This window comes from Dasypus novemcinctus, chromosome 19 (genome assembly GCF_030445035.2).
Source record: "Dasypus novemcinctus isolate mDasNov1 chromosome 19, mDasNov1.1.hap2, whole genome shotgun sequence".
NCBI lineage: Eukaryota > Metazoa > Chordata > Mammalia > Cingulata > Dasypodidae > Dasypus > Dasypus novemcinctus.
The window spans coordinates 3,340,538-3,362,858 of record NC_080691.1 but is presented as its reverse complement, the minus strand read 5'-3'; the positions used below and the strand labels follow the sequence as shown (position 1 = coordinate 3,362,858).

Below are 22,321 nucleotides of genomic sequence, written 5' to 3'. Positions count from 1 at the left end.
GTTATACTGATACATGGCCTTAGACTGACCATTCCTGTGGTAGGAGACCACCCAATCTCAACTTTTTCTGGAGTGTACAAAGACCAGTTTCACTGTTTCACTTTTATCTTCATCTCATATATCTGTGAAACATTAAAACAATCCTGTTCGTTGCCTCTGGCCTTTATTAATCCTTAAAACTTTTCACTTAGACATAAATTTTATTCTACCTATTATACAGCTTCTGAAACCACAGACAAAATGAAGGAAAAAATAATTCCTATACGTAGCATCCACTTATAAAATTTGAATAAATTTGATTTAGAAAATTGAAGTGGGGAAATCTGAGCAAGAGTGGTAAGGAGAATTGCAGTTTTTTAAAAATTATTTCAAGGAAAGTGTATGTGGCTCAAATACTTGGGTTCCTGCCTCCCACATGGGAGGTTCTGTGTTTGGTTCCTGGTGTACCCCTAAAGAAAATGAGCAAGACAGCAAGCTGTCATTAAGGGCTGGCATCATGTGCTGGCACAAGATGATGCAATGAAGAGACAATGGTATGATGGCCTGACATGGCAACCTGATGCAACAAGATGATGCAATGAAGAGACACAAATAGGAAACACAGTGAGAGATACAGCCAGCAGGAGAAGGGGTGGCTCAAGTCATTGGTTGTCTCCCTCCAACATGGGAGGTCCTGGGTTCAGTTCCTGGTTTCTTTTAAATAGAAGAGGAGCACACAATGAAAAGACACAGGGAGTAGACAATGAGTGTAAACAATGAGGAGGAGTTAATGAACATATTTCTAAACTCTTTTTAAAAAGTATTTCAAAATGTAAAATATATTCCATCAAAACTTTAAGAAAATTAAAATTGGGAGGAAACAAATACATTATTCCTAATTTCATTTAATGTACAAAACTTCTTCTCATGCACTTCTGACAAATATATCTACCCCTACACCCCAGTACCTGTAATGTTGGGCTGACTGCATGCACAGCTGAAAACTCAGCATCCTTTCTGACTGTAAACATCTCTTCTTACTCACTTCTGTCACCAGTATTCATCATATGGCCAGGCCAATCTCAGGCACTAATATGATCCGTGATTTCATTATTCAATGAGGCCATGGGATGGGTGAGAAAAAGAAACCTTCTAAAATCTTCTCAGAGAATACACAGCTTTAATGGTAGCTTTAGCCAACTCTTGTAATTACCTTGGAAGATTACTCATTGATCTGCACCTAACTTACCATAATTAATAAAGAGTCCTATGTAAACTTAAGCTAAGATCCTTGAATAACTCCTGAATACACTTGGAATAGTCACACCAATAGGAGAAATCTTCCCATCTGCTGGCAACAGAAGTGCAAAGAATTATCTACTCACATGGGATTGCATTGCCAAAACCTTAGCTGGCATCTATCTTCCTCTGGATTTTTCCTCACAACCAGATAAGCAGAAGGACGGCAAAGCTGAGAATGGAGAAAGAAATCTTAGGATTCAAATCTTGACCACAATTTTCTAGGCTCCCCCAGCTTGAATGCCAAAACTTTCACCTAGGGGTATCCCCTGCCCAAACAAAACAGAACATAAGGTATGCTCAAGGGAAATAAGAAAGGACTCTCCTTTCTCAGGGTCAAGATGTTGGAGATCTTATCTTTTCTGGCTAATAAAGATATGATTATCTTCACATTATAGATAAGAAGATAAAAATCCATGAATTGCATTTATTAATTAGCCCATGATGTTCAGAGACTTTTTAAAAAATACAATGCCAGTTTTACTCCTTGTTTGTAACAGCTTTTTTAAAAGATACTTAGATCACATAAAATGTTACAGTAAAAAATGAGTTTCCCAAATACTCCCATTCCCTACCACCCCCACTCCTCTGACATCAACAAACTCTTTCATTGGTGTGACACATCCACTGCATTTGATGAATATATTTTGGAACACTGCTACACAGCATGGGTTATTGTTTAATTGTAGTTTACACTCTCTCCCAGTCCATTCAGTGAGTTATGGCAGGATATATAATGTCCTGCATCTGTCCTTGCAATATCATTCAGGACAATTCCAAGTCCAGAAAATACCCTCTTATCATACCTCTTCTTTCCTCTCCCTGCCCTTGGCAACTACCACAGTCACTGTCTCAACATCAATGATACAGTTTCTTCCATTGCTAGAGTCACAATTCTATAGCAGAATACCAGTAAGTGCACTTTAATCCATATTTTATTCATTCATTCTGAGGACTCTGGGATGGAGATGTCCACTCCACCTCTAAATCAAGAGGGTGGTTAGTTCCTACATGGCTGTTGTATAGGATTCCTACCTGCAGTTGTAGACACTCTCAGTTCCCTGGTGTGCTGGTTAACAATTCTCACTTCCCTGTTAGCTGACCTGGGTAAGTCCAATGAACCTGAGAGCAGGTGTTACAACTCTGCTGAGGTCAAACTCAGCATGTAAATGCATTTTCTTCCCCCAGCATGGGACATGACTCCCAGGGATGGATCTCCCTGGTGCCAAGGGATTACTACCAAATACCAGCTGGTGATGCAACTGGAAAAAGACCTAGATTAAAACAGGGAAATGGTACAGACAAATGAGTTTATATGGTTAAGGGACTTTGGAATGAGTCAGAAGGTTCATCAGAGGGATCACATTTATGCACATCTCAGCAGAATCTCAGAGAAAGCCAAAGTAGATACAACCCCAAATAGTGGTGCTCCTGAGAGCTACAGAGACACCGAGGCCCTACGGTCATGACAGATGGTGTTGATTGCCTTGTCAGTGGGTTCTGCTTTGGAACTTGTGCTCCTGAATGTGACAGAGTTGGGCTCAGATGTGACCTCTCTACACATGCCTCTTCTGTCATTAATGAACCTGTGGTAGGTGCTGGGATTGGTGTATGCTCAGGAAGACTTGAATTTCTGGACTGTCCATGTGCAAGCTGGGCTCTGCCTCAGCAGAGTTGTAACACCTGCTCTCTGGTTCACTGGAGACTTTTAATTCATTTCTGATTCCAAAACATAGGTATCCCCAACCAAAATCACACCTGTAATTGGGTACTCACCATAAGAGGAAGCATACTGGAATCTGTTATAAATATTACTGGTTTTTCGCAATAGCACTGGCTCTCAGTTTGGGAATGTAAGAAAGAGAAAAAGAGAGTGAAAGAAAGAGAAAGAAAGAAAAAAGAACGAGAGAGCTGGGATCAGGGGGTCTGCGAGTAGAGATTCATCAGACAACTTTATTGTTTATGAGGGGCTCTCTATATACCCCAGTCTACGTGACAACTAGCAGGAACATGTAGCCTGTGTAAAAACAAGCAGGAACATGTACCCTACGTGACAACAAGCAGCAACGTGCATTAACTATCAGCATTACCCATAGTCTAAGGAATTTTAAAAAATTCTTATCTCAAGGAACAAAGTCTAAGGTGTTCTATTCACTACAAAAAGTATGTGCTCATCTTTTCTTTCAGCCTTTAACAGATTCATCCCATTTGCTGGGAACTCTTAATTACCACATTCCTTAGGTTGCAAGCGTAGCCATGGAGACAGCATGTTTCTCCTTGTGAGGCCACTGTGCCTCAGTTTCCAACAACTCTCTCACATGCATTTCTGATTTCTGGATTCCCCCTTCCTGCTCTACCATGAACCTGACCTCCTGGATACATTTGTCCTAAAACATTTTTATTCTATATGTACAATGCAGCCCACTCAACACTGAGTTCTACATCCCACCCAAACATATTTGGAAATCAACTAAGAAGCTTAAGAATATGTATTATTGAAATAAAAGAAAAAAGAAAAAAAGAATATATATATTATTATGAGGTTGATCAGACCCAAGATCAGCTTAATCATTTGTACCTCAATTCCAGGAAGAAAATGATTATATTCAACATATTTAGAGAATTATATGTATTTTTTAAATTTAATCTTCTCAGTAACTCAGACTGATAAAGTCTAGTTTACTCATTTAGCAAATGTCCTACATTAAGGCTCAGAGGTGAAGTAAAATGACAAATTTATATGGCCACTGAAAAACACAGATTGAGTTTGAATTTTTTCTTCATGTATCCCAATTTCAAATATCTTAAGGGTTACATATCACACCTAGTTATTACATGGAAAGTCACCTCTCATTTCAATATTCAGATCCTCACCCTGTTGTCAAAACTTCCTCTTCATAGAGTTTGTTACTTACACCCATGAACAGCAAACCTGTTCAAGGAAATCTCCTTTTCATTGAACCTGTTGTCAGATTTTCTCTATGTTCTTGGCTAAGCTGTAAGAAATTAATTTCAAGAGCAAGCTGGCTTAGTTAGGCCAGTAACTTATTAGGGAATGATCAGAAGAAAAATGGGAGAAAATAACAAATCATGGGGCCCAAGTAAAGAGGAAGGGGCTGAAGAGTGATAAAAAGGTTGACAGACTACAATTCCAGATTACAGATCATAAATCCCCAGGTTTACTTGTGTACTGATCGAGCTGAGAGGTGAAAAAGGCCAGAACAGGGGGCAGAAGGCAAGAACAGGGGTCAAAAGGCAAGAAAGGGTCAGTTGGCCTTTGCATTTGCTTTTAGAACCATTAATTATAACACCCTTTGCTAATGACAGGAGGTAGTCCCAGCTGTTTGCTGTTTTAATTGGCTCCCCCACCAATCGATGCCCCAGGAGGGACCTATGATAAGGGCCCTGGAGAACATCCAGGGCTTCTCCTAGCTTCCAGAGGAAATCTCATTTAGAATGGGATTCTTGCCAAGTTTCTCCAGCAGCAGCCATCTTGGGAGTACCAATTTCCACATGTGCAAGGGTGGTGGTTTTTCTTCCAGTTTCCAGATCCATCTATTGATTCCCTAACTTGCCTGCTTCAAATCTACTTCCCAAACATTACCTCCCAACTTATGTAGTATTTACTGCCAGATGTATTCCAAGCATGCATATTTCAGCATATGTTTCATGAGAATATTTTTTTTTAATTTTTAAATTTTTAATTAAAAAAAAACAGATCATATAAATGTTACATAAAAAATGTAGGAGAAGGAGATTTGGCTCAGCTGATAGAGTGTCCACCTACCACATGGGAGGTCAAGGGTTCAAACCCAGGGTCTCCTGACCCATGTGGTGAGCTGGCCCATGAACAGTGCTGCTATGCACAAGGAGAGCCATGCAATGCAGGGGCATCCCCTGTGAAGGGGAGCCCCATGCACAAGGAGTGTGTCCTGTAAGGAGAGCCATGCCACATGAAAAAAAGTGCAGCCTGCCCAGGAGTGGCACCGCACACACAGGGAGCTGACACAGCAAGATGATGCAACAGAAAGAAACACAGATTCCCAGTGCTGCTGAGAAGAATACAAGCACACACAGAAGAACACACAGTGAATGGACACAGAGAGCAGACAACTCGGGGTGAGGGAATGGGAGAGAAATAAAATAAAAAATAAATCTTTTAAAAAAATGCAGAAGATTCCCATATGTTCCACTCCCTTCCCTCCCACACTTTCTCACATTAACAGCATTCTTCATTAGGGTGGTACATTTGTTGTAACTGATGAACACATATTGGAGCATTGCTACTAAGTGTGGATTATAATTTACATTATAGTTTAAATTCTTTCCCACACATTTTTGTAAGTTATCACAAGATATGTAATGACCTGTATCGGTCACTGCAACATCATTTAGCACAATTCCAATGTCCCCAAAATGCCACCATATTGCACTTATTTTTTTAAAGATATTTAGATTACATTAATGTTACATAAAAAATATAGGTGATTCCCATATGCCCTAATCCCCACACATCCCACATTTTTTCACATTAACAAAATCCTTCATTAATGTGGTACATTCATTGCAATTGAGGAACATATTTTGTAGCATTGCCAATAAGCATGGATTAAAGTTGACATTGTAGTTTATTTACACTCTCTCCCACACAATTCTGTAGGTTATGGCAAGATAAGTAATAACTTGTTCTGCCATTACAAGGTCTTTCAGGACAATTCCCAATTTCCAAAAATGCCCCTATATGACACCTGTTTTCCCTCCCCCATCCCTCAGAACCTCCAGTGGCCACTGTCTCCACATCAATGATGTAATTTCTTCCACTGCTAGGATCACAATAGGTCTATAGTAGAATACCAGTAATTCTATTTTAGTCCATAGTTCATTCCCCAATCCTGAGAATTCTGGGATGGTGATGTCCATTCCACTTCAAATTAAGAGAGGGCTGTGATCCAGTAGGGCTGATGAGTGGAAATTTCTTGCTTGCAGTTGTAGCCTTTCTTGGTTCTTTGGTATGGAAATTGTCCATTCTCACCTTGTTACTTGTCCTGGGTGAGATCAATGAACTGGAGAGTAAATGTTGCAACTCCATTGAGATTCAGGGCCCAGATGGAACAGGACAGACCAAAGATTTAAGTCTCTTGGGTGTACACCTACCAACTCTAATACTAATTATACGTTCAAATAGAAAGGACAGAAGAGCCATGTGTAGGGAAAACACAACTGAGTCCAACTCTAACACTTTGGGGAGCATAAATTACAAAATAGTGCACATTGGCAAGGCACCAAACTCCTGACCTATGTGACCTGACCATAGTGTCTGGATGTCTTCATCGACCTCAGGAGCCCTGCTATTTGGAAAAGTATCTACTTTGGCAGTTAATGAGATCGTGCTGAGACATGCATAATCATAACCTCTGGAATGACCTCCCAACCCACTTTGAAGTCTCTTGGCCATATAAACTCATTTGTCTTTTACATTTTCCCCCTTTTGGTCAAGGTTTTTTTCCAAGAACATTTCTGATGTCACTGTATTTGCCTGATATGTCAACAGATAACTTACTATTTTCCATATCTGCCCACATAGGAGGTGACTTTAATTTTCTGTCATGTTTATTACTGCATGTTACACAGCACATTACTAACATGTCCAACTGAATTGCAGGATTTCCTGTTTCTTTTAGAAGTCATTACCGGCAACTGTTCTCTCTTATCACACTCAATCACCTCATCGTTTAACCTTATTGTTTCTCTTCTTTTATGAACCCAAATGCCCTCTGTGCCTATTTCATCTCTTGTGCCTGATCTCCTTTTCCTTCTTTCATAATCAATCTACATGAGCACGTTTATACTTTACTCACAACCTTAAACAATGAGTTAGTAACATGACAGGCTTCCTCTTAAGTAAATCATGCTACCATCTCCAATAAGCTCCTCATGAATAAATTCAATGTGTGTGCTTCAGTCTATAACTTGGAAGTAAAGAATTGGACCTTCTGGGAACTTTCTTTTTCCTAGACTTCTCTGACATCTCAGTCCCCTGAGTGTTTTCCTCCTTCTTGCGTTCTGCATGGCCATACTCAAACAGTATTATTAGAACATCTCAAGGCTGGATTGTAATGTAGCCTCCTTTCTCTCCCACTTCTGTCCACTATCGTGACAATCACATATCTATTCAATTACTTTAATTTACTCCAATTTGGCTCAAAACTGAGAGTGTCCACCTCTATTTACATAGGTAAAGGCAAAAAATCCAACATAACTCAAGACAATACTACCACCATGAGCCCAGAAATTTAAAATAAATTCTCTTTTTCTAGAGTTAACTCTCTGATTAACCTACATGTCAATCAAGATGAATATAATCAAGATATGCCACTTTAACAAAATATTTCCTTCAAATTAAGTAATTTTGAGTTAGGACTCCTCCAGGTATCCAAGCATTGAATAAGAATTCATTTCTCAGGAACACTCAAACACATTCATATTAGCTATTATTTCAGGACTGAACATTATAATCACCCTTCATTTCTGTGCAAATCCCCTCAAACAATTTCCCACATCATCCTCATGTTCTTTTAGTCTTTGTTTTGTCATTTCCTCAGAGATCTCTTCACTGAACCCCAACCAAAAGTATCCTTTGCCCTTCCTATAACCTATATTAAAATTCTACTGTTCCTTCGGATCACTCATATCATTTTTTGTTGTACAATTATTCATTTGTTTGTTCCTATTTTGACCTCTCCCCTGGTCTAAATGCACAAAGCCCTTCCTTGAGTGGTAATATATTAAATGAGTTTCCCTTTGGCAATGAGCAAATAATTACAAATCCAGAAATATTATATATCCATAATAATTTTACCTGACCTCAGACAGCCTTTATCCAACAGCCTGCAGCAAATTAAATGACACATTCTGATTAAAAAGTAAATCATTTAAAAAATAAATAAGGACTCTCCCACCTGGTTAAAATTCTCTCCCTTATTCATGAGAATCCAAATGGACTGAGAATGCAGGGAGCCCAATTATTAATGAGGCTCCTTTCATTCCAAGTGGAGTTCAGAGCTTCTTTGTCTCTAGAAAAACATGATTTTGATGGCAAACTCTCTTTCAATGTAGTTGTAACAGCATAAATCCTATAATCCAAACGACACAATTAGATTAACACAGATGTTAGTTAAGATAAATCTACTCGACAAACCTTGTGTCATTCACTTCTTCTAAAACTCTCAAAAACAACCTTTCTCATACTAGTATCCTTTCCCTGCCATTGTTGAAACTCTCTGTGAGCCAAAACTTCTAGAAAAGTGAAGCCCAATACACTGACAGGGGACACATGCTTGCCAGGGAGTTCTACAGGGTATATATCCAGGGTACATAAATTGTTTGGATATTTTCATAGTGGAAACAATTAAAAACAACAACGGAGGGAGTGCTGAGTTCCTAGCCAGGGGAGCTCTATCACAGTCCCTAAAGGAATAGCAACAATCCCCCAAGTGCAACGGCAAAGACCAAAAAAGAATGAAGGTCCAAGAATGAGCCCTTGATACTAATGACTATGCTTGTGAGCCTGTGCACCTGAAATAAGAACAAGGCCTAGAGCTGCAGGGTGCCTAAGAGTTGCCTCCTGAGAGCCTCCGTGTTGCTCAAATGTGGACAGTCTCAAAACCAAACTCAGCATGTAAATGTGTTGCCTCCCCCCAACATGGGACATGACTCCCAGGGATAAGCCTCCCTGGTGCCAAAGGATTACTACCAAGTACCAGCTGATGATGTAATTAGAAAATGACCTTGAATAAAAGGGTCAACTCGGACCAGCAGAATATCTCAGTCTACATATAATACCAGGAGTTAAAAATGCTTTTTCACCTGAATAAAAGGGGGGAATGGAAAGGATAATAAGTTTATATGGCTGAGTCTCCAAAAAGAGCTGGGAGGTTATCAGAGGGGTTGCCCTTATGCACACCTCAGCAGAGTCCCAGAGACAGATAAAGTAGATACAACCCCAGGTATTGGTTCTTCTGAGGGCTACAGAGACCCACAGGTTCTATGATCATGGCAGATGGAGCTCAGTGCCATGTCAGTTAGCCTTACTTTGGAGTTTGTGTTTCTGTGTAATGAAGCTGGACTCAGATGTGATCTTTGTCCACAAGTGTCTCCTGTTACTTTCACTGGAACTGTAGTTGGTGCTGGGGTTTAATGTATACCCAGGGGACCTGAATCTCTGGACTGACCATGTCATAGCCAGGCCCTGAGCTTCAACAGACTTGCAACTCCTACACTCTGGTTTATTGGACTTACCACACTCAGCTGATATGGAGTTGAAGGTCAACCATCACACAAGGGAGCCAAGAGTGCTTACAACTGAAAGCAGGAGAATTGCATCCAGCATCCATGTGGAATCTAAGCCCCCTCTTGATATAGATGTGGAGTGGACACAACCATTCTAAGGTCCACAGGATGGAGGAATAGAGTATTGATTAGATTGGATTTACTGATATTCTATTCATGAACTATTGTGATTAGTAATCGAAGAAAATGTGGCATTGCTGAGGAGAAAGTGGCCATGGTGGCTGCTGGGGGTAGGCAGTGGGAGGAAGAGATGTGATGTGGGGGCGTTTTGGGGAACTGAGAGTAGTCATGGGTAGTGCTGCAGGGACAGTTACCAGACATAGTATGTCCTCACATGGCCCACTGGGTAGACTGTGGCATAGTGTGGGCTATGATGTGGACCATTGACCATGAGTTGCAGCAGTACTCAGAGATGTATTTACCAAATGAAATGAATGTCTCATGATGATGGAGGAGGATGTTGTTATGGGGGGAGGAGTGGGGTGAGGGGGGTGGGTGGAAATGGGGACCTTATACTTTTTGAATGTAACATTACAAAAATAAAGAAAAAAAAACTTTCTGCTTTTTCAAAGATATGTCACAATTTTATGGATTTTGCTTGTCCTGGGCAAGTACTCTAAAGCACCTATAGCAAAAAGTTTCTTACTAATCTGTATATCTAAGAGGAATGGAAATCTACCAATATTTTGAGTCACCCACATGACTATATAAGTAGAAATACTTGTGCTAAAGAAACAAGGAAAATTTTTATTGTTCTAGCGTGTGTATACTTTACTATCAACCACATACTGACTCAATAAGACAGCCGTCTACAATTTTCTTCCACCAAAAAGGATGAACTCTGTACTCTTATCCAACCCTGCCTTCCATCAGAAGGAAATTCAGTTACCAGTTATAACAGGGGTTCTTAACCATTTTTGTTCCAAGGATCCCTTTGCCAGTCAGGTGAACACCATGGACCCCTACTCAGAATGTAGTAGCAGATAATTTTATGACACTCAACATTGCCATGTCTTTAAATTAAAATTTTCAATTCAAACTCAAAGACCCCCTGAAAACCTGCCCCTGAAATCTCCACAGACCCTGGTTTAGAGCCCCTGATCTACAGTGATTTTCAACATTTTCTGGAAGCAAAGAGGGTTCCTCATATCTGGCATGCTAGTTGAAAATTGTTGACAAGTGAATTATCTCCTTTCTGCCATTTTATTCCCATCTACTGCTGCTATCATTAAGATAAAGTCTTACACAAAAAGGACTGACCATGAATATTTTAAAAATGTACTTGCATATTTTCATGCAAAAACAGACACTGGTAAAACAGGTATAATTATAAACTTAAATTAGTGCTATCTAAATTAACAGAAGAACCTAACCTTTACAGGCCCAAAATTTTACCTTAGGCCTTCTGTTTATTCATAGCATTTATTTTAGGAAATTCAAATTCTCCCCACATGAAATTTTTCCTGGCAGACCTGTCTCTGGGAATAAATTGAGAACACTGTCACACAATGACATGACCCAATTTGCAAATTCTTAATGCATTATGCCAAAGATTACCTTCAACAAGTAAAGGACACTTTTCCTGTCTCACATGACAGACACTCCATTAATCATAATATGACACCAGGATAATGGACCTACTGGAAACCACACATACAAATACAGATCCTGACTAAAAGGAACCCTGCCAAGTACTCCTAACTTCTGGTAATGCAAATTAACTACAGGGTATTGAGCCATGGGTCCACATTACTAAACAAAAAAATGTTCTATCAGACTCCTGGACTAATTATACAGAGTTAAAAATCCAACTAGTCAGGAAGGGAAGTAGGCAATGTCACAAAGCAGACTACTATTCCCAAGGTGACAGATAAAATCCTAGCATAGATGCTACCTTACTAATATTCATAATGCATCAAATCTTTATATTTCATTATGCTTTGCCCTTGTACTGGCTTAGAAAGACAATGTCATTGTCTGTTTCTACAAGGACTTTTCAGAGGAATGTAACCTTACAGACTGTTTGAATTGTCACCATGAACTCTGATATATGTACATTACAAGGGACCCCACAGTTCTACCCATAACAAATTTCTTTTTTATTCCAAATGGTTCACTCTCTTCAGATCAAACTGCACCATTTGTTTCATATCACATATGAATACTAGACCCAAGTCTTCTTTATTCTGCTTTAAAATTTCTTGGACCTGGAACCTTGTAACCAAGAATTAAGAATTAGCTTAAGTTTATGATTACTGAATCATTATACAGATGTTCTTTTCCCTTATTTTTTCACTATATTATAGAATAGTCTAAAGCTAATACCTGAAATTACCAAAACTGGCTAGGTCAACCTCACCTTTCTTTATGGTTATTTCAAATTAGGCAAACCCTTATGTACACATACTACAGTCTGATCTTACTTTTGTTTACGGTTATTTGAAAACTAGGCTTGTGTATATTTACTATTGTGACTATAACCACTCCCCCTCCCCTGTTTGAAACCATAAAAACCCCAAACTCCTCAAAATCAAGGAGGCAGATTTTTGGGTCCTTGCTAGAACAATGATCTCTTTGCTTGCCTAGCAAATAAACTTTCTCACTTGGAAACCCAGTGTCTCAGGAATTGGTCTTTAAAGTTTATTGGAAGGAAAGAGAACCTGTTTTTGCTCAGTGTAAACCACACAACAGACACAACTGATTGAGAGAATTATAAAGATATCATAGAAGAGTTTGGAAAACTTGCCATAATAGTCTACATACCTCCACAAACTACAAGTTACATTAACAATGCATGTCTACTTTCAGGTTTAGGTTACTGGATCTGCAAAATATTCACAATACAAATAATTTTCAGTAAGCTTTTCATTTATAGTCTCAATAAGACAGACCCTTGGATACTAACGACAAATGATAGTATTCCTACTAATAAATCTATAAACAACATCACACTGACTATATTTACATTGTTCTGCCAGGCAATAATTTTTTAAAAATTTTTCTAAGATTTATTTTATCTATTTATTTCTCCCCACCCCACTGCCTTGCACTCACAGTCTGCTCTCCGTGTGTTCTTCTATGTCTCCTTGTCTTCTATTTAGGTGGCACTGGGAATTGATCCTAGGGCCTTCCAAGAGTAGGAGAGATGTGCTCAAACTCCTGTGCAGCCTCAGCTCCTTGGTCTGCTGCATCTCTTATTGTCTCTCCTCTGTGCCTCTTTCTGTTGCATCACCTTGCTGTGCCAGCTCTCTGCATGGGCCAGTTCTCAGCACTCCACTCAGGCCAGCTCACCATTATGGCCAGCCTGCCTTTCAACAGGCAGCCCTGAGAATCAAACCCTGGACCTCCTATATGGTAGGTGGGAGCACAATCACTTGAACCATATCCATTTCCCCAGGCAATATTTTTGTTTTGCAAATGTTATCAGATACTTGACTGGGTTGTAAATTACCATTAGAGTTGATAAAATGCCTGGGCAATGTGCATTTGGTCACCTCACAGTCCTTTAGGAATTTATAATAAATCTGAAACTTCTCACTGGACTACTCCCCTCAAGCTACAGTCTCAGGGAAGAGAATTTACTCAGGGAGGTAATGATTCTGGGTTTGGGTCTTTGGGCAGATTGTTGCTACCTTGGCTTGGGGCTAACACAAAAGAAAACAGGATTAGAATCACAATAGGAGAAATTACTGAATCTACTGCTAAAGCTACAGCTGCAAAACAACTCATTAGATTTATTAGCTTAGCTTGTTACTTATTAGCTGAACAAGGAGGCATTTTTGTCATTGCCAACACCACCTGTTGTATTTGGGTACACACTTCTGTGGAAGTTAAGGTAAAATTAAATGAAATAATTAAATGCACTACATGATTTAAACAGGTAAGTCCTTTCTTTTGATCACTTTGATTTCATTTGGGTCAAAACATGGGAACTGGGTTTAGGCATATACTACGAGGTGGGCATTTGGACATTTTATCACTCATAATATTCATTATAATCTCCCTGGTGGACTGTCTGTCCCAAAGATTTGAATGTGTGTCACCAACCACTTGTGACCCAGCAAATTATTTCTTTATGTCTGGGATGACCTAAAAATTATGATTTTAAAACTGACATCATGATCATCTATGAGGCCAACATGAAAACAACTAGCAAATTTACCCCAAGGCCTTAGGCAGTAAATGAAAATGGGTTCAACACCTTCAATTTTTATCACAACTCTCAATGGCTGACAGATCAAACTGGGGTAAGTTAAATAAATTAAGTAGACCCTAGATGGATACCTTTAAGCTAAGCCCTACATCAGCAAACTGAAGCTTAACTTAATTCCTATCTCTTAAAGCCCTCCTTTCCCTAGTACAAGAAACGTTAACAGCCTGCCATGACTTGCCAGTTTTTCCCCTCTTCCTTCTTCAGGAATCTTGATCTGTTCTCTTTGTTTCTGTATAGAATTTTGTCCCCTGCTCCTAAGATTTGTTGACTCTTCCTCACTCAGTGCCCCACTTTCCTTACACTTTTCATTTCTGGAACTCTCCAGTCCAGCAGGAGTCCAGTTTAATCCTCCCTCTCCGTTTTTCTCTGTGAGGCTTTTCTGCCTAAAGTTTCTTCCCTGCTAGGTTAACCTGCCTCGGAGAGTCATTGCAGAAAGGCGGGACCCTCGGAAAGGTCCAGTCCGCATTTAGGGAATTCAACCGGCAGAAACTGGATGTGGTGACTGCGCCGCTCAGCCACAGCCAGTCTGCTGAGATTTTATTCCCTACCCCCGCCCAAATGGGGGCCCTTTTGCTTCCAGCACCCCGCAGCAAATGGTTTTCAGCACTGGGTCTCTGTGCCTGGATACGCACGGGGCCCCAACTCACTGCTGTTAGTTCCTTGAAAACCTCTTTCCCGGGTGAGAGGGGTCCAGGCTGCTTGCTGCAGAGCCCAGAAGCTTCGCAGGGCCCCGCTGAGAGGGAAGCGAAGAGCACCAGGAGGTCCCGGGTAGAAGTTTCCTACCTGATACTTTTCTCTTTCTTCAATTCGGCGTTTGTGCAGCCCCTCTCCAGCCTCTACCAACCTCCAGAGTCTCTGCGGAGGTGTTTCCCGGGTATCGCTTCCGTCGCTGGTTGATGTCGTCACCCCGCCACTACCGTTGTTTTTTCAAGAGTACCGGAGATTGAATTCGGGACCTCTTACGTGGGAAGCAAGAATGTCCCATGATGATGGAGGAGGTTGTTGTTATGGGCGGAAAGGGGTGAGGAGGTGGGGGTATGGGGACCTCATATTTTTTTTAATGTAACATTAAAAAAAATAAAGACAAAAAAAAAAAAAAAAAAGAACTCACCCAGTGAGCTAAGTCCACTCTCCAATGAGAGTTGGTTTATTTCACTTTTTTATTTTGTTTTCAGAAGGACCAAGGATTGAATCCAGGGCCTTCTACATGAGAAGCCGGAAATTAACCACTTGAGCTACATCTACTCCCTCATTGATTTTTTTCTAACTTTATCTCTACTTCAAAAAATAAAATAATATACAAAAGGTGGCTTGACAAATTATGAAAGCATTAATCTAAAAATTTCTGTCCGGACACATTTATTATATCTAATCCTAAAAGCAAACTCAATTATTTCTCCAGTGTTCAGAAAGATACATAAATGAGCAGAGATTGGTTAAATGACATGACCTACATCTCCTCCTTAATGAAGGAAATGAAGAAAAAAATGTTTAATCATATTCACCTCTCATAAAACCAAACTCTTTTTTTTTTACCTTTAGCATTGATATAGTACCTCCTTTGCCTTTCCTACAAAAATATTACAATATAGTTGGTAATTATAGTCTATATTAGTTGTATTTTTCTTATTTATCAACTACATTTTAATGTCTTGTAGTTGAAGAATATTCTCGCATTTATATTATTGAACAGAATCTTCATCTACCACCAAAATCACTATGTAGACTATCCTACAGCTGTCTTTCAATTAACATTAACCTTCCTAGACTACATCTTTCAACTACAATCACAAGTTATAAATAAGCAGTGTATGCAATAGCCATTATAATGTGCTATTTTCAACTCTCTCCAAATTGCAACATATTTAAAACTGACTTTATTAAACATTTTACGTACATTCCATATACCTCCCCCTTCTTAGCCAACATTTTATCTCCTACCAACCTGTACTCTATAGTGTAATTACATAAGCTTACTAATAGTAGTTAGTCCATATCGGTGAGAACATACAATATTCATCCTTTTGTTTCTGCCTTCTTTCACTCAACATAGTATCCTCAAGGTTAATCCTTGTTGTCACATGCATCCTGATTTCATTTCTTCTTACATGTGAAGAGTATTGTCTTGCAAGTTTATGCCACATTTTGTTTATCCATTCATTGATTGATGGGCATTTAAGTTGTTTCCATCTTTCAGCAATTGTGAGTAATGCAACTATGAACATGGATGTGCAAATATCTCTTAGCATTCTTTCTTTCAGTCCTTCTGTGTATATTCCTAGTTGTAGGATTGCTGGATCATAGAGTAGTTCTATATTTAGCTTCCTGAGGGACCACCAAATCATCGTCCACAGAGGCAAAACCATTTACATTCCCATCAATAGTGAAGGATTGTTCCTATTTCTCCACATCCTCTCAAACACTTCTAATTCTCTATCCTTTTAATAATGGCCATTCTGTATGGCTTGAAACATTATCACATTGCAGTTTTGATCATTTCCCTAATAGCTAGTGATGCTGAACATCTTTTCATATGCTCTCTTGGCCATCTGTATTTTCTCTTTGGAAAAAAATGTCTATTCAATTCTTTTGCCCATTTTAAAATTTGGTTGTTTTTTGGTCATTGACTTCTGCGATCTATTTATAAAACATGGAAATAAAAACCTTGTTGGTTTTTCTCCCATTGAAAATGCTGCCTTTTAACCTTCTTGAAAATTGTTTGAAACACAAAAATGTTTAATTTCGAGGAAGTCATAAGTCCTTTTAATTTATTTTTTATTTCATTGCTTGTGTTTTGGGTTTAAGGGCCAAGAAACCACCACTTAACACAAGATCTAAAAGTTGTTTCCCTACATTTTCTTCTAGGAGTTTTATGGTTCTAATTTTGCATTTAGGTCCTTGACCTATTTTGAGTTTATTTTTGTATTAGGTGTGAGATAGGGATCCTTTCCTTTCTTTGAGGTACGAGTATCCATTTTCCCAGCTCCATTTGTTGAATAGGCTGTTCTGATTCAGTTGGGTTTGTTTCACAGCCTTGTCAAAAATCACTTGACCACAGATATGAGGGTCTATTTTGGAACTTTTGATTTGATCCCATCAATCTATCTTTATACCAGTACATGCTGTTTTTTACCACTTTAGGTAAATAATATGCTTTAGAGTCAGAAAGTGAGAGTCCTTCAACTTCATTCTTCCAATTTAAGATAGTTTTGGCTATTCAGGGTCCCATATCCTTCCAGATAAATTTGATACTTGGCTTTTCCAATTTTACAAAAAAGGCTTTTGAACTTGTGTTAACATTGCCATAAATCTATAGTGCAGTTGGTGTAAAATTGACCTCTTAGTGATATTTAGTCTTCCAACACATGAACATGGAATGTTCTTCAATTTATTAAAGACTTCCTTGGTTTCTTTTGAAAATGTTTTGTAGTTCTTTGAATACAGGCCCTTTATATCTTTGGTTGGTTATTCCTTGAACATTTGATTCTTTTAGTCACTCTTGTAAATGGAATTTTTTCCTACCTTCCTCCTCAGTTTGCTCTTTAGTAGTGTATAGAAACTGTATTGACTTTTTGCATATTAATATTTATTCTGCAACTTTGCTGAAAATGTCTATTAGTTCTAGTAATTTTGTGACTGATTTTTCAGGATATTATAATATAGGACCATATCATTGGGGAATAGTGAACATTTTACTTCTTCGTTTCCTGTTTGGGTGCCTTTTGTATGTTTTCTTGCATAATTGCTCTAGTTAGAACATCTAGCACAATACTGATTAACAGGAGAAATAGTGGACATCCTTGTTTTTTTCCCAATGAGATTGGGAAAAAATTTATCTTTCAACATTCACTACCATGCTTGTCTTGGATTTTTTCACTTATGGCCTTTATCCTATTGATAAAGATTCCTTCTACTGCTGTGTTTCAGAGAGTTTCTTATCAAGAAGTGATGTGTTTTGTGAAAAGTTTTTTCAACTCAATTGTGATAATCAAGTGCTTTTTATCTTCAATTTATTAATGAGGTGTAATGCACTGATTTTCTTACACTAAACCATCCTTGCATACCTGCTATAAAACCCATATGATCAGGGAGTGGATGTTGGTCAAATGGTTGAGCCTCTGCTTCCCACATGTTTAGTTCCCAGTACCTCCTAAAATTAATACAAACAAGCAAACAAATGAAAAAAACTAACTCAGGGGAGCCAATTAGACTCAGCGGTTAAGTGCTGGTTTCCCACATACAGGGTCCTACATTCAATCACTGGCACCAGTACCTCATAAAAAACAACAACAACATATGATCATGATGCATAATTTAAATGTGCTTTTTAACTTGGTCAGGAAGTTTTTTTTTTTTTTTGAAGATTTTTGCACCTATATTCATTAGAGATATTTGCCTATAATGTTTTTTTCATAATATCTCTATCTGACTTTAGTATTGAGGTGATGGCTTCAGTGACAGAGTTTGGTAATGTTCCTTCCTGCTCAACTTTTGGAAGACGTTGAGAAAGATCAGTAGTAGATCATCTTTGATTAGCAGACTTCACTGTGAAGGCAACTGGTCTTGGGCCTTTCCTTTTGGGAGGGTTTCTGATGACTGTTACATTTGTTTTACTTGTGATTGGCTTGTTGAGGTCTTTGATTTCTTCTAGGGTCAGTATGGGCTGTTCATGGATTTCTAGGAATTCATCCATTTCATGAACATTTGTCAGGTTTGTTTGCATACAGTTAATATTATCTCTTTTTTTTTTGATATTTTAATTTCTGCTCAGGTAGCATTAATGTCCCATCTCATTTCTAATTTTATTTGTTTACATCATCTCTCTTTTTTCCTTTGTTTAAACTAGGTAATCTTCTCCAAGAACTATCATTTGGTTCTGTTGATTCTCTCTTTTGTCTATTTTTATTAGCCATTTTATTTAGTCATGCTCTAATCTTATTGTTTCTTTTCTTCTACTTGTTTTTGGGTTGGTTTGCAGCTCTTTTTCTAGTTCCTTCAAATGTATAGTTATATCTTTAATTTTAGCTCTTTCTTCTTTTTTAAAGTAAATATTGAAGAATATAAATTTCATTGTGAGCACTGCCATAATTGTTTTAGGAGGTACAGGGGATTGAACACAGGGCCTCATACATGGGACGCAGATACTCAAAAAATTGCACTTCATCTGCTCCCCTATTATAAAGTTTATTAAGATTTACTTTATTTATGTATTTCTACCCACCCCCTTGTTGATTTTCACCTACTGTGCCTGTTCATCATCCTTGATTCTATAGCAGGCACTGGGAGGCAAACCCCTGACCTCTGCTGTGGGAGGGAGGAGCTTAATTGCTAGAGCCACCTCTGCTCCCTGCTTTGTTGTGTCTCTTAGTCTGCTTTTCCTCCCCACATTTCGTGTTGCATCAGCTCACCATGCCTTCCCATCACATCAGCTCACTGTCTTCTTCAGGAGGCACTAGGAACCTCTGCTCACACTTTTTTGTGTCTCTCAACATGTTTTTTCTTGTGTGTGTTGTTATGTCAGCTGGCCATGCCCCTCTACCATGCCAGGTTGCTGTCTTCTTCAGGAGGCATGGGGATCTGAAACAATGACCTCCCATGTGGTAAACAGAAGTCCAGTTGTATGAGCCACATCTGCTTCCCTGTCATAAATTTTTATATGCTATGTCTCTGTTTTAACTCATCTTGAGATATTTACTGATTTTGCTTGCAATTTCTTCTTTGAATCACTGATTATTTAAGAGTATACTGTTTAATCTAAATGTATTAGTGAATATTACTTTTTTTCAGCTTGTTATTAATTTCCAACTTAATTCTATTATGATCAGAGATAGTCCTTTCTTTAATTTCAATCTTTTTAAATTTATTCAGATCTGATTCATGTCCCAACAAAAAGTCTGTCCTGGAGAAAGGTTAATGAGAACTTGAGAAGGATGTATATCATGTTGCTTTGGGCTGGGTGTAATGTTATACAAATGTATGTTAGATCTATTTCATTTATCAAATTTTTCAAGCTCTCTTTTTCCTTATTTATCCTCTGTCCAGGTGTTCTATTCAATTCTGAAAGTAGAAACACCAATTTCTCCTGCCAGGTTGGCCAGTGTTTGCCTCACGTACTTTGGGGAACTAAGTTGGTGCATAAATATTTATTATTGTTATTTCTTCTTGTTTACTTTTCCCATTTATTAATATATAGTTACCTTCTTCATCCATTATAACAGTTTTGAATTTAAAATCTATTTTGTCTGATATTAATGTCATTATTCCAGACCTTTCTTTATTACTACTCGCATGGAAGAGCTCTTTCCAACCCTTCACTTCTAGGCTGATTGTGTCCTTGCATCTAAAGTGAGTCTTTGGGGGAGTGTGTGTAGCTCAGGGGGTGAGTGCCTGTTTCCCATGTATGAGGTTCTGGGTTTAATCCCCAGTACCTCATTAAAAAACTAAAAATAATAGTGTGCCTCTTGTAGTCAATGAACAGATGGCTCATATTTTTAATCCATTCTGTCATTCTATGCCTTTTGATTGAGGAGTTCAGTACATTAGCATTCAATATCACTATAAAGCTTTTCTTATCTTGTCCATTTTATCCCTTGGATTTCTGTTGTCATATCTTACTATTTTCTGTCATTTAATCCTTCCAGTAATGCTTATTTATTATCTTCATTACTAAACTCTTCTCCAAGTCTCTCACCATTGTTGTTTCTTTTCAGTCTGTAACATACATTGTAGTATGTTTTGTAGAACCAGCCTCTTGGTGACATACTCTTAGATTTTCTTTGTCTGTGAAGGCTTTAAATATTTCTTAAGGGTGGTTTTGCTGGAGACAGAATTCTTGGCTGGAAGTTTTTCTATCAGTACCTTAAAATATGGTGCCACTGTTTCCTTACCTCCATTGTTTCTGAGGCGACCTCAACACTTAAGACTTAATGAGACTTCCATGTAAGTGATAAATTGCTTTTCTGTTGCTGCTCTAAGAAACGTCTTTATTTGTTGCATTTTAAATTCTAAAAAGAATATGTCTCAGATTAAATATATTCAGATTTATTCTGTTTAAGGTATGTTGTAATTCTGGATTATTGATATTCGTGTCATGCGTAAGGTTTAGAAAATTGTCAGCCTTTATTTCCTTAAAAATTCTTTCTGCCCCTTTTCTGTTCTCTTCTTCTTGGAATCCTATAATGCATTTGTTTGTGTGTTTCATGCTATCATACAATTCCTGGAAACCCTGTTAAATCTTTTCCATTCTTTTCACTTTCTGTTCTTCTATCTCTTTAAGTTCAGATGCTCTGTCATCTACTTCACTAATTCTGTCCTCAACCAAATCAAATCGGCTATTATATGATATTATTGTATTTTTAATCTATTCTATTGTGTCTTTCATTTCTATAAGGTATATACTTTTCTTTACAGGCTTCCAAATTGTTCTTTATGCTAACACAGTGTCATCTTTTTTTTTTAGTTCAAAATTCCTTTTTTTTTTTTAATTGTCTTTTTTAAAGATAAATATATCACACAAAATGTTACATTAAAAAATATGTTTTCCATATACCTGACTCCCCACCCCCACTCTTCCCACATCAACAACCTCTTTCATCAGTGAGGCACATTCTTTGCATTTAATGAATACATTTTGGAGTACTGCTACACTATGTGGATTATAGTTTACAAGGTAATTTACACTCTCTCCAGTCCATTCAGTGGGTTCTGGCAGGATATATAATGTCCTGCTTCTGACCCTGCAATATCATTCAGGGCAGCTCCATGTCCCCAAAATGCCCATGTATCACACTTCTTCTTCCTTCTCCCTGCCCCCAGCAACTCCAATGGCCACTGTCTCCACATCAATGATGCAATTTCTTCCATTGCTAGAGTCACAATAGTTCTATAGTAGAATACCAGGAAGTCCACTCTAATCCATATTTTCTTCCTCCATCCTGAGGACTCTTGGGTGGTGATGTCCATTCCATCTTTAAATCAAGAGGGGGCTCAGGTCCCATGTGACTGAGGGATGTAACTCTCCTGCTTGCAGTTTTAGACCCTTTTGGTTCCCTGGTATGATGGTTGAACATCCTCACCTCCCTATCAGCAGGACTGGGTTAAGTCCATTGAGAAAGAGAGGTGTTGAAACCCTGCTGAGCCTCAGTGCCCAGCTGGCACATGCACAGTCCAGAGATTCAAGTCTCCTAGCATACATCAACTCCAGTGACAACCACAAGTTCAGTAAATGACACAGAAGAGGCATGTGTAGAGAAGGCTCATTTGAGTCCAAATCCTTCACACTCAGGAGCACAAATTCCAAAGTAGGGCCCACTGGCAAGGCACTGAACTCCAGAGCCTTCTGCCATGACTGTAGAACCTGTGTGTCTCTGTAGCCCTCAGGAGCAGCACTACCTCAGATTGCATCTACTTTGGCTGTCTCTAGGATCCTGCTGACACATAAATGTGGCCCCTCTGATGACCTCCTGACTCATTTTGAAGTCT

General features: G+C 38.6%; 1 protein-coding gene and 1 pseudogene across 10 annotated transcripts in view; both read right to left on the bottom strand.

Moving 5' to 3' along the window:
• The window catches only part of LOC101444258 (zinc finger protein 596-like), a 94,672-nt gene extending 79,937 nt beyond the window's left edge, over window positions 1-14,735 (bottom strand). For 5 of the 10 annotated variants that reach the window (XR_011646455.1, XM_071209709.1, XM_071209708.1 and 2 more), the window contains exons 1-2: window positions 14,624-14,735; window positions 1,365-1,450 (exon numbers count right to left, since the gene is read on the bottom strand). Coding sequence is in view for 8 of the 10 variants with exons in the window: in XM_071209709.1 (XP_071065810.1) it covers window positions 1,365-1,397 (33 nt within the window). In the remaining 2 variants the exon portion in view is untranslated. Of the gene's footprint in view, window positions 1-1,364; window positions 1,451-8,237; window positions 8,412-14,623 lie in introns of all 10 variants that reach the window. The other 5 variants (XM_071209706.1, XM_071209710.1, XM_071209711.1 and 2 more) reach the window with 5 other exon arrangements.
• Window positions 1-22,321, bottom strand: part of LOC101446355 (rho-associated protein kinase 2-like) — a 342,498-nt pseudogene that overhangs the window by 256,453 nt on the left and 63,724 nt on the right.